Raw genomic sequence first — 11,803 nt, forward strand, 5'->3', positions numbered from 1 at the left:
TGTATGATGGCTCCTTTGAGAATTGAAACACAGTTGAGCAGCATCCAGGAGCTTCACCCAATGCTTATGTGATCCGGTTGCAAAGTTGCGGAGATATTCCTCCAGCATGTCATCGAACCGGTCTGTCTGGCCAGCCGATGGTGGATGGATGTCTGAGTTGTGACTCAATGTTGACCCAAAGCACCTGAAGAGATGGGTTCAAAAGTTGCTAGTGAAGCGTGAGTCGTGCCTACTAACAATGTCTTTGGGCAGGCCCCAATGTTTGACAATGTGCGAGAAGAAGAGTCGAACTATATCTTCTGCTGATGCGTTTTGCGGGGCTGCTATGAAGGTTGCATAGCTTGAAAATTGATCTATGACAACCATGATGGATGCAAGATTACCGACTTGGGGCAATCCCGTGATGAATCTGAGGGAAACACTTTCCCATGGTCTCTGAGGGACATGTAATGGCTGCGAGGGTCCCGTCTGTGATGAGTGATCTGACTTGTCCTTGTGGCATGGCTGACAAGTCTTCACACGCTGAGGAGCGTCACCAGTCTTTTGAGGCCGATGACATGATGGCTGATTGTTGCTGCGAAGGGTAGCCGGAACCAGGGGTTCATGTCTGTTGACTACCTTCTCCAACTGCATGGCCGAGATGTTTTCAGCGGCCATCTTTATGGGAAAGCATGGTATGGTGCAGGGCTTGGCCCCATTTCCTCCCATCATCAGGAGCATGTTGGCATATGGTACCGGTATGGTGTTGGTTTGCCTTATGAGCTCCAAACCCACTATGATGTCGAAGTCATCTATGATTGCGATGCGCAGGTCGATGCTTCCCTTGTATGGGCCAAGTTTCACTGGGACATTTGTAGATGTTCCACACAATGTCTGGGGTGATGAGTTGATAGCCTTGACGCGGTCTTTGATCTTTTGCACAACAAGACCCAGGCGCTCTACTTGAGTTGTTGACGACAAGTAGTTGTGGGTGGCACCCGTGTCTATCAATGCGTGAAGGGGCTTGCCGTTCACTTTCAATTCGACGAACATTAGGGTCCTCGCTTGCTTAGGAGGTCTTTCGTCCATCTTTTCCTTCCCTTTCTTGGTGATTGGGACTGAGATTTTCTTAGGAGGACATGCACTGGTCCCCGCTAAGGCATGCGGGATAAAGCCAACAATTGCATTGAAGGGGCCTACCTGGTCTTCTTCTGATGTGTCTGATGCGTCTGACTCATCCTCGACAGTCTGATGAGCATTGACCTTTATGTTTGGGCATTCATTATTCCAATGTGCCCCTCCGCAATGACGACATTCTGATGGAGGCTTTCTCCCCTGATTGTTGTTGATGGATGCAGCACTGTTGCTGTTGGAGGGAGGAGTTTTAGTTTTGGATGCACTCCGATCTCCCCCACTTTTGCTTGGGCCACCATTGCTGGGATGGTTCCCGTTGAATCCCCCTCGGATAAACGACTGGGGCCTGTCATTTTGAGTTCCCAAATGATAATCGCCAAGGCATTCTGCAGCTTGAATGGCCTTATGCAGGGTGTTTACCCGTTGTCTTTGTAGTTCCATACGGGCATGAGGTTTCAAACCTTCTATGAATGCGAAGAGTTTGTCTTTGTCCCCCATGTCGCGTATGTTTAGCATGAGTGCGGAGAATTCGCGCACGTACTCCCGCACTGATCTGGTGTGGCGAAGTTCCCGTAGCTTTCTCCTTGCATTGTATTCCACATTTTTGGGGAAGAACTGCAGGCGTATGGCTACCTTCAATTCATCCCATGTCTAGAGAGTATCTTCACCGGCCTTGATGGCTTCGTATTTGACCCGCCACCAAAGTTTGGCATCGCCCTGAAGATACATGGAAGCAGTCGCTACCTTTTTGGATTCTCCCAAATGGCCCATGGCATCGAAGTATTGTTCGATGTCGAAGATGAAGTTTTCCACTTCTTTAACATCCCGGGATCCGTCGTATGGCTTTGGCTTCGGTATCTTAAGCTTTTGTGGAATGGGGGTGAGGTTTGCTGCACCCCTGATGTGGTTGTCGCCTCCTCGAAGTAGGCTCTGTAGGGCAGCATTGACAACATTGAGCTTGCCTGTCAAGTCGTCTATGGTTTGCTGCATGGCAGTTAGTCTGTCTGCCTCTGTTGCTGATGGGCTAAATCGTCGGCATGCTCATGTTGGAGGTCCTCAAATTTGCCATGAATATTGGCAGTCTCGATGGCTGTCGTTTGTCGGCCATCGTCAGAGTCACGACTGATGTTTGCAATGTCATTTTCTGCCTGCCGCATTCGGCGGTCCAGGTCGTCCAACCTTTGCACTAGGTTGTTGTTTTGATCAGGCACCGTATCCACGATGGGTCGTAATCGGTCAACCGTCTCTTTTAGGGATGCTAGACGCTCCCCATGATTCACCATGGTCAGAAATGGTGATGATGGCAAATGTGTTCCCTCGTCCGATGTCGAGCCTAGGCTCTAATACCAACTATTACGCAACGCCTTCCTTATGTTCTTTGGAAGGGCAACGTAAGGCTAAGCAACCGATGTCAGTGCGGTTGTTGTCCGCCAATGAGGTCCCCTCCGCACGCTAGACTAGATTGTCAGTGCCGTGCGGGAAAACCAATGTCACGAGCAATTGCAGAAGCTGAGAGAAAATTGGGTTTTGAATGATGATGATGATTTTATTGATGACTGAAATGCTGATTCCAAAGATGCGGTGTCGAGGGGGAGAGACACCAGAAAAATGCTTGCTTGAAAATGTTTGATTGTTTGGTCCCCCTTAATAATGCTTAAAAAAAATAAACCAACATTACATGACTAGTCCTAATAAAGCTGTAGAAGCACACTGAATGAAAATGATGTAAACTAGCCTATAATTACAATGAAAAGGACAGAGTTTATTACAAGGTAGAAATAAGTCCGATGGCAGCAACTTTGTCTTGCGGGTCAGGGTCTGCGCGCGCGTTGCTGTGGGCGCGCGCGACACTTGCTGTGTTGGTCTGAGGCTGGGCGCTGGTGCTTGGCATCAGGGTCTGTGCGCGAGGCACTGCTGGAATGGGCCTGCAGCTGGGCGCTGGCGAGGCATCAGGATCTGCGCGCGCGACATTGTCAGGGCGCGCGACGCTGTTGTCATTGGCCAGCCCTTGGGCGTTGGCGAGAGGCATCGGTGGGGCGACAGAGGCGCATGCGCGCTTGTCACTTGGCGCAGCCAAGACCACGAGGCCGACCATGACGCTAGGCATTGTGAGGCTTGCTAGGCCGCCGTGGGACACGGCCAAGGGGTAATGGGGCGTGTCTGGAAAGCAGCCCATGACATAATATATGTAACGCGCGTAATCAAACACTAGTTATGCAAATTTTAAGTGTGCATTTCAAAAAAGGCACGAGTACGGAGGGGAATTACATGTATTATACCCTTGTAAATCGTTAAAATCTCTCTCCTCTGTGTCCCCACATTATCTACACACTACCATAAGCAGCAATGTGTGCATCCCATCACATCTCCACTCTCGCATGGCCATGGCCATGTCCACACTCCTATCCTTCTCTTTCCACTCACCAAAACCTCCGCAAAAACCCAATTCGGAACCCATCATCTCTACCAAACCAATCTCTCTTTCCAGAAGACTAGTGTTCCTCGCTGGTTCTTCTACTTCCCTCTGCCTTTTCCTCTCTCAATTCCCGCTAATTCCAATATCCTCGGCTGAAACGAAATCCTCGTCATCCTTCCTTTCAGGCATTTCTAATACTAAATCTTGGTTCCAGTTTTACGGTGATGGTTTCTCCATTCGTGTCCCACCTCAATTTGAGGACCTCACCGAGCCTGAGGTATGATCCTTTTTAGCTCTTCTTTTTGTTTCATTTTTTAAGAAGGATTTAACTTTTATAAACTGATAATATAAAGATATTTACACTAGGATTTGGTTTAGAACCAAGTTATGCAGGGATTGTAGTGCGAAGACTAATAATGCACTGATTGTTATATGCAGTGTTTAATTTTTTATTGTGCATTTGGTTCATTGTATTAAAAGTTAGATTTAGAAACCTCAGGGGTAGTTTTTCCATTTTAAATGCCTTATTCATGTATAATTAATCACAGTATTGCTTATACCACATTGGACTTGGTATAAATAATACAGGAATTGGCGTATAAGCTTCACATGTATTAATTATACTGGAATTGATAATTGCTACCAACTTTGGATAAACAATGCATATATTTAATATTTTATACCATGAATATTTGTCTGATGCATCTAACTGAACATGCCTTATGGTAACAACGCATATATTGCTATCGATATAACTTAATCCAATGTAGTAGGTAATTCACCTTAATTTCCAGGTTATCAACTTGTTCTTAATATAAACAATGATCTGTCGATGGTTTTTAAATGACTTGATAGTATAAAGATAGTCTTACAGTATCATTATGTGTAAGTTAATACCATAGAAATTAAAGTGGAAGTATGTGTTAATTGGAAATTGGAAAATTCTTTTAGGCGTTTCCTTATTTCGATCATGTTTCAGTAAGGTTTTAATTGTTAATTTTATGGTTCAATCTGATAAAGCTGAGAAAGATGAGTAGATCAAAAAGAAAAAATAATACCATAAAGCAGTATTAACTGGTTCAAATATGTGTTAAACGAGAATGTGGTATTTGGTCTATTTAACATGTCCCTTCGTAGCATAGAAAATTTGATAAACTAGAAAAAAGATTGATAAAATGTCTGCATAGTAGCATCAAGGATGCCTTTACCAAAGAGAAAGAACAAACTGATCAAGAATGTCTAATCACAGGTTTCTGGTTATAATCAGAGTAGGACTGATTTGTACTTTAATGAGAAGGTTTGTTTTGTTTTTTAAATTCTGAAAGGGTTGGTCTCTGAGAGTTTAAGCTGCTTTTTCCAGGATTATAATGCTGGCCTATCACTCTACGGAGATAAGGCTAAGCCGAAGAAATTTGCAGCACGTTTTGCTTCTTCTGACAGGTAGATTTTCGGATCTCCAACTATTGTCTGCTCCTTGCCTTATCACTGTTATTGTTGGAATCATTTTTCAAAACTTTATGGTTGCAGTAAATTTGTTTTACTATAATATTCCACACATAATCATACTTTACAGTAAGCCTTGAAAGTAAAACATCATCTCTTCATATTTAAATGTTATTTGGCATAAATTCTACCAGACTACTTGCTGATACTGGTTCACTTACAGACATGATACACCCATACTTGAGTTGAACACTTCGATATAATTGTGATGCTTGTATGCCATGAATGAGTTGCGTTCTCTATCTCATTTCGTTACTGTCTAGACTTCTACATTAACTGCATCTTAATTCTCTTAGCAATGGTTATGACATCCTAAATTGGAGGAGATATTCCACAAAGCAATCACGAAAGATGTGTGATTTTCTTTTCATAAAGCAAGTAAGATGCATGCTTCTCCATAGAAGTCGGTGTGCTTAGTTTTGGGGGAAAAAAAATCTTTGGCATCTCTTTCTATTTGTAGCATTCAGGATTCTCCTGTGACTACTGTTTGATTAGGGACTCTTTGCTGCACTTGGGATCTTCTCCTCTGGATCTCATCTGCTTTTCTTAGTCTTCCAATATATTCTCACTCTCTCTCTCTCTCTTTTTTTTGTTTGTATTCTTGAAACTGCAAAAAACTGGTGGGGCAGGTCAGGGCAAAGGCTTCCCTGTCCCAAACCTGCCGCAGCCTGCCTCGCTACTATCCCTAGACACTTGTAAAGGGATTGTAGGTCATTGAAACATTATCAGATTAAGAGAGTTACACATCATAAACATCCAATGCATCTCTGAAGCCCTGTTATTGAATAGCACAAGTATTTCCTCATTAACTCGTCATCTGGATTTTTCATTTAGGCTGATGAGATCAGTTTAGCTGTCAGAAGAGCCATTATTTTTTTACAGAAAAAGAAGAGACGATGAGATTTTGGGTATATTTTGTTTGACTATTCCCTCAAGATTTTGGGATTTAATAGTTTCTACATAGAGTCCAAATTAGGATACATGCATAATTAATCTTCGTACTGGATAAAGAATAATATATTCCTATCTAACCCGTAATTGCAGGGATATCACATCAGATTCTTCAGAAAATTTTTGTTTGACTATTCCCTCAAGAATGATAGATTTCTTCCCCTCCCCCTCCTCCCTGATTTGATGATTATTTAATGTACAATTGTCATAAATATTTGATATAATTACCTCATACCCAATGCGTAATCGCAGAAGGGTAAATACTACCCACTGGTCACACTAAAACAATCAATTTAATGTTAACAAAAAATTGAATTTAGAACACAGATTACATAACCATGGTTAAGTGATAAATAAGTGTATGAAAGACAAGCGTCTTGCATTTATTGGTATTGGTGTAAATACCGGGTGCAAGTAAATTTTGACATCACAGAAATCCGGTGGATATGCTCCTTAAGTAAAAATAATTCTTTAATTTGTGAAGAAAACAATGCAGTTCAAAATAGGGACTTAAATGCCCATGAAAAATAGATAAGAAAACTTTTCCGGGATGGTAATTGAAAATTGAATGTTCAGAGGAAGGATTTGGTATTCAAACTGCAGTACTCTTTAGAAAAAGAAGAGGAGACTTTTTAAATGATTTACTATATTATTCACTCAAGGTTTGGGGGTTTATATAGTTTTTACATAAGCTCTAAATTATGAAAATGTACATTAATAAAAGCTTCCTACTTAATACAAATAATATCTACCTAATATAAGCTGTAATTACAGAAATATCATATCTCTATATTGTCACAGATCCTTATCATAATTGTATAGATTGATATAGTTTTATAGATCCTTCATCCTTTACAAAATTTTACAAATTCTTACCAATTTTTATCAATGTTGCTCTGCCTCTCAAAGGGTTTCCTTGTGATTCTATTTTCTTTAGTTCTCTTCTTCTATGTACTGCATTATCTTTTCCTCCCAGCAATCTTTAAGGAAGAAAATAATCTAATGAATAATCTTTGCTCTCTTCAACAATCTCTCTTCAATTGTATTATTTAATACTTTTTATATTATTGTTGGTTTATGTGATATACAGATCCGAAGTCTTAAGTGTTGTGATTCGCTCATCTAATCAGCTGAAAATCACCTTCTTAGAGGTTCGTAAAAGGCAATACTGGTGCTTAATTCAATCTCTATCCTGTGAATGTTTGTAAACATAGTTTTTTCATGAGATTTGTTATTGTGCTGTTAGTATCTGTAGCAACTCCATGATCCTCTTCATGAGATTAGATCTTATGCTGTACGTATATGTAGCAACATTCTGATCGTGTCCTATTGTATTAACTTTCACAGGCGAAAGATATTACAGATTTAGGTTCGCTTAAGGAGGCAGCTAAAATATTTGTTCCAGGTATTGTTGTAAATGGCCGTCATATTCACCTGTTTTGCAAGTTTGCTCTTTAATGAATCATATTTCTTAATTACTGATTATCAGTATGGCAGCTGGCGCAACACTCTACTCCGGCCGCTCAATTAAAATTAAAGAAGATGAAGGTTTCAGGTATATTCATACTAAAACATGTTTATGCTTCTTTAGGATCAGTATTTTGATTTTCTACTGGAGGAATGGCAATGGTTGGAAGGCTGAACTCTTGCAATATTTTACCAGTCAAAGTAACCATTTTCTGATCAAGAGATTTCCCACCGAAAATATGCTTTGAAGACAATCTCTCCTCTCTTTGAGCTTTCTTTTAACTCACTGCAAAACTTCTTGCATCAACATGAAAGTATGATACCTTCTCTCTCTGTAACACAAAATGATGGAGATACTTCCATTATTATCTCTTATTTCGGGAATCATTGGTTTATTTATTTCAGTAGCACTGGTTTATGTATTTCAGGACATACTATTTCTATGAGTTTGCTAGAGATGAACAACATGTTGCATTAGTGGCTGCTGTTAACAGTGGAAAGGTATCTTGTTCCTCTTAATTTTATAAGGGCTCTTGTATTTTACTGTAGTTTCATCAAGATTTATAGCCTGTTTGGCTAAGTTTTTTTTTGGCCAAAAGTACTTTTTTTTTGTCGCCAAAAGTGCTTTTTTCTAAAGTTAAGGTGTTTGGCCAAGTTTTTAATAGAAAAAAGTGTTTTTGAGTAGAAGCAGAAACACTTTTTAAGAAACCAAAAAAAAAACAAAAAAAACTTTTCCCTGGAATCAGTTTTTCGAAAAATACACTTAAAACATTTTTTAAAAGCTTAGCCAAATATTAATTACTGCTCAAAAGTGATTTCAAATTAATTAGTCAAGCACAAACTGCTTCTCACTAAAACTACTACTTTGAAAAGCACTTTTCAGAAAAAAAAAATAAATATAATTTTAGAAGCTTGGCCAAACAGGCTATTAGTCTCCTTTTAAAGCTGTATTATTGTACCCTATGTTCTGGATTCCTGACTAGGATTCACCAATCCAATCAATTTTGCAAAGTGACCTAAGTGTGTTATGCCCGCGCACTACTTGGAATTGGAGCCTCCACTTGGACCAAAAATTAAATAGGCATCTTTTCCTTATTATTTTCTTTAAGCGCAAATTTACTTTTGCAGGCTTATATTGCTGGCGCCACTGCTCCCGAGAGCAAGTGGAATGATGATGGTTTGAAGCTCCGATCTGCTGCGGTATCACTGATGGTCCTATAAGCAGAATACCATAATTTAGCAGGTTCTATTTCGACAATGTTTTCCTATGTGATGTATCATACCTAGTTCATTTGTTGGTCAGAGTTTTCTTACCTAGTTCATTTGTTATCTCAGGCAGGAGTTGTCAGTATGTATCATCCATTCTTCTGGATTCAATATCAAAAAGCAAAGTTCCTGCTACTTTGCAAAGCGAAGACATTATAGCCTCAGCTTAAGCAGACTGGAGATCAAGACTCTGCACTGTGGTTAAGCAATAATGAAATTGCATGGATTCTCCTAATATTTCATGACAGATGATCATAGATTGATGTCATTTTACTCATAATTTTTTTTTTTTTTTTTTTTTGTGTGTGTGGGAAGGGGGGGGGGGGGGTTACTTTCGTTCTTTTTTATTTTTGTTGTATTCTTTCGTTGCTTCTAAAGAATTCGATTTCATCGGAGCCGAGATTAGTTTTGAGCCTGACTGCTTGTTTTACTCACAATTTTTTCCCCCCTTCATTTTGCGTTCTTTGCATAACTGTATAACCTTTTGTTTAAAGGTGAACAAATGACAAATGGCAATTGATAATATTAAAAGAGAGAAACTAAATAATTTGTTATGTTTGTTTATGGAACCTTATCATGTTTCCCGAATCTTTGATATGGTTAAATGTTATAATGAGTTTTCCTAACGTTACAATGAAATAACATGCTTTTTGTGAAATAAAATTTATCTTAATTAGACAACTACGTCTCAATCTTAAGTTGTTCGAGTCGGTTATATGAATAATCACAACTAATGTTACTTTCTTTTATGTCCATCTCAATCAAATATTCAAAAATCTAAGTTCTCTAATATCAAAACTTTCTACATTTTTCTATGGCTTTCCTATATCTTATTTTAGCTAAATCAACTTAAATTTCAAAGGATTGCTTAATGTCCGTGATTCTCTATAGTGGTGTCAAATGAGGTGGGTTGGACTAATTTTGAGCGGGTCAAAATGGACTAAATCAATAAATGAGCAAGGAAATGACCTCGCCCAAAAGTAACTTAAGCTGAGATGACTGGGTCAAATTGGGCTACAATTTGAGTCATAGCTCAAGTCGCCCAACTCTTACCAATTGTAACGACTCAGCCGATCATTTGGTGTACTTGAGCCCCATTTTTCCTTTTGAAGCTTCCCGTATGTGTATTTGTGAGATGATTGATTTGGTTTCAGGAAGGTTTTGGATTGATTTGGAACACTTGGTTCCTAGTTTTGAAGCTTCAGTTGGAAGAGTTGACCAATGTTTGACTTTTATGAAAACGATTCCGAAATAGTATTTTGATGGTTCCCATAGGTTCGCATGGGAATTTTGGACTTAGGCGAACGCCCAGAATTGAATTAAGAGGTTCCTGGGATGAATTGACTCTTTTGCTGAAGTTGGTAAGTTAAAGACATTCTAATAGAAGTGCGACAAATGCTAGCGCCATGCACAGTTAGTGCATCAACCAGCAGAATTGCTACATTCAATGTTGTCTCCGTGGCCATTCACGAAATGGGAGATGGACATAGTCGGTCTCTTACCATAAGGGCCCCGAAAAGTATGGTTCCTTTTGGTATTAATTGATTATTTTACTAAATGGGTTGAGACAGGTCCTTACCAAAAGATCGCTGAACGTGAGGCGGTTGACTTCATATGGGACCACATAGTCTGCCGGTTTGGAATACAAAAAAAGATTGCTTGTGACAACGAGCCACAATTCATAGGTTCAAAAGTCACAAAGTTCTTGAAAGGGTTAATGATCAAACGAATTACGTCTTCATTTTATCACCTGAACGCAAATGAATAGGCAGAGTCAACCAACAAGGTAATTATTCAAAATCATAAAAAGAAGTTAGAAGATGGCAAGGGAAAATGGCTAGATGAGCTACCGGTTGTGCTATGGGCATATCAGACCACGACGAAGTAGAGCACGGGTGAGACACCCTTTTTCCTCGTATACGATTTGGAGGCTTTGATACCGGTAGAAATGGGGGAGCTTACCTTAAGGTTTTCCCGGGCAAATAAAGAAGCGAACAACAAAGCATTGCTGGTCAAGCTATATCACTATATTGGTTAACGCTGGAAAGCTGGGATCAACATGGGAAGGACCTTACCGGGTCTCAGCTGTAACCGACAAAGGCTCATATGAACTCAAAATCAATATGAAGTCAAATTGCCGAGCAACTAGAACATGACTCACCTCAAAAGGTACTATTGCTGAAGATCTTTGTTGGTACTGAAAGTATGTGCTACACTCTTTTTCCCTTCGTCCAATTTTTTCCCAATAGGATTATTCTGATAAAGTTTTTAATGAGGCAACAACGTAGAGCATTCTACGAAGGGAGGATCATTGGCAAAGCCAAAATCTTCAATATCAAGGCACTAAAATTCGTGTGGCAAACAGCTTGTAGATGGTTAAATAATTTTTTGGTTTGATGGCAGGCCTTGTCTCCCAAAATATAAATAAATTATTTAACCGTTCACAAGTTGTCTCGAAGCAGCAACACAAAGCATAAAACGAAGAAAAGGCCTTCGATGAATGCAAGACTTCCAGTGTCCGAATTCTCGTACTTAGTATTCAACAATGGGGGAGAATAATACATGATACGACACCAAGAGTGCCACCAAAAAAGGGGACTATTAGAACCGAGATCAATGTCTTATCGGGACCGCGGACTGCACAACCCCGTAAAAATAAGTTGTATAAGTTAGCCACATATATTGGCAGCTTTATTTACTTAATCAAATGAATATTTATGTAAATGTAGTTTTGAAGATAGAAGGAATAAATCAAAGTCCTTTTGTTTCAATCTTATTTCTGGTCCGAGTGATAAATTAATTTATTTTATCATTTAAGTGTTAACAAAAAAAACTTCAAATGCTTGTGTCGTAATGAACGGGAGATGTCCTCTTCAAGAGCACTATAAATATAAGGGTTCTCTCTTATGAAACCCTCACAGTAAAGGGTAGATTTTGGAAGTATTATGCCTAGAATCAAAAGCTACGGATGCAAAATATTCCCAAAGATTTATTAATTAAATGAAAAAAGAATATTTTTGCACAACATTAGGCAAAAAAGTTTCTTTATTAAAGAACCAAACTTAATAAAAAGTTTTGACATAATTA

The 11,803-nt window shown here is 39.4% G+C and overlaps 1 protein-coding gene across 2 annotated transcripts; it reads left to right on the forward strand.

The window, feature by feature from the left end:
• The first annotated feature begins 3,441 nt into the window (after positions 1–3,441).
• Positions 3,442–9,166, forward strand: LOC107819812 (uncharacterized). 2 transcript variants are annotated; one of them, XR_012709535.1, is made up of 8 exons: positions 3,442–3,806; positions 4,890–4,969; positions 7,074–7,134; positions 7,331–7,388; positions 7,473–7,538; positions 7,879–7,951; positions 8,579–8,693; positions 8,786–9,166. XR_012709535.1 is itself a non-coding variant. In XM_016645964.2 (8 exons), exons 1-7 carry the CDS (start codon positions 3,492–3,494, stop codon positions 8,669–8,671), a joined length of 738 nt encoding a protein of 245 aa, XP_016501450.1. In that variant the 5' UTR covers positions 3,444–3,491; the 3' UTR covers positions 8,672–8,693; positions 8,786–9,166. The 2 variants fall into 2 exon arrangements, 1 of the variants encoding a protein (XP_016501450.1); XM_016645964.2 differs by having other exon boundaries at positions 3,444–3,806; positions 7,481–7,538.
• The last annotated feature ends 2,637 nt before the right edge of the window (positions 9,167–11,803 follow it).

Source organism: Nicotiana tabacum, chromosome 5 (assembly GCF_000715075.1).
Source record: "Nicotiana tabacum cultivar K326 chromosome 5, ASM71507v2, whole genome shotgun sequence".
NCBI classification, from domain to species: domain Eukaryota; kingdom Viridiplantae; phylum Streptophyta; class Magnoliopsida; order Solanales; family Solanaceae; genus Nicotiana; species Nicotiana tabacum.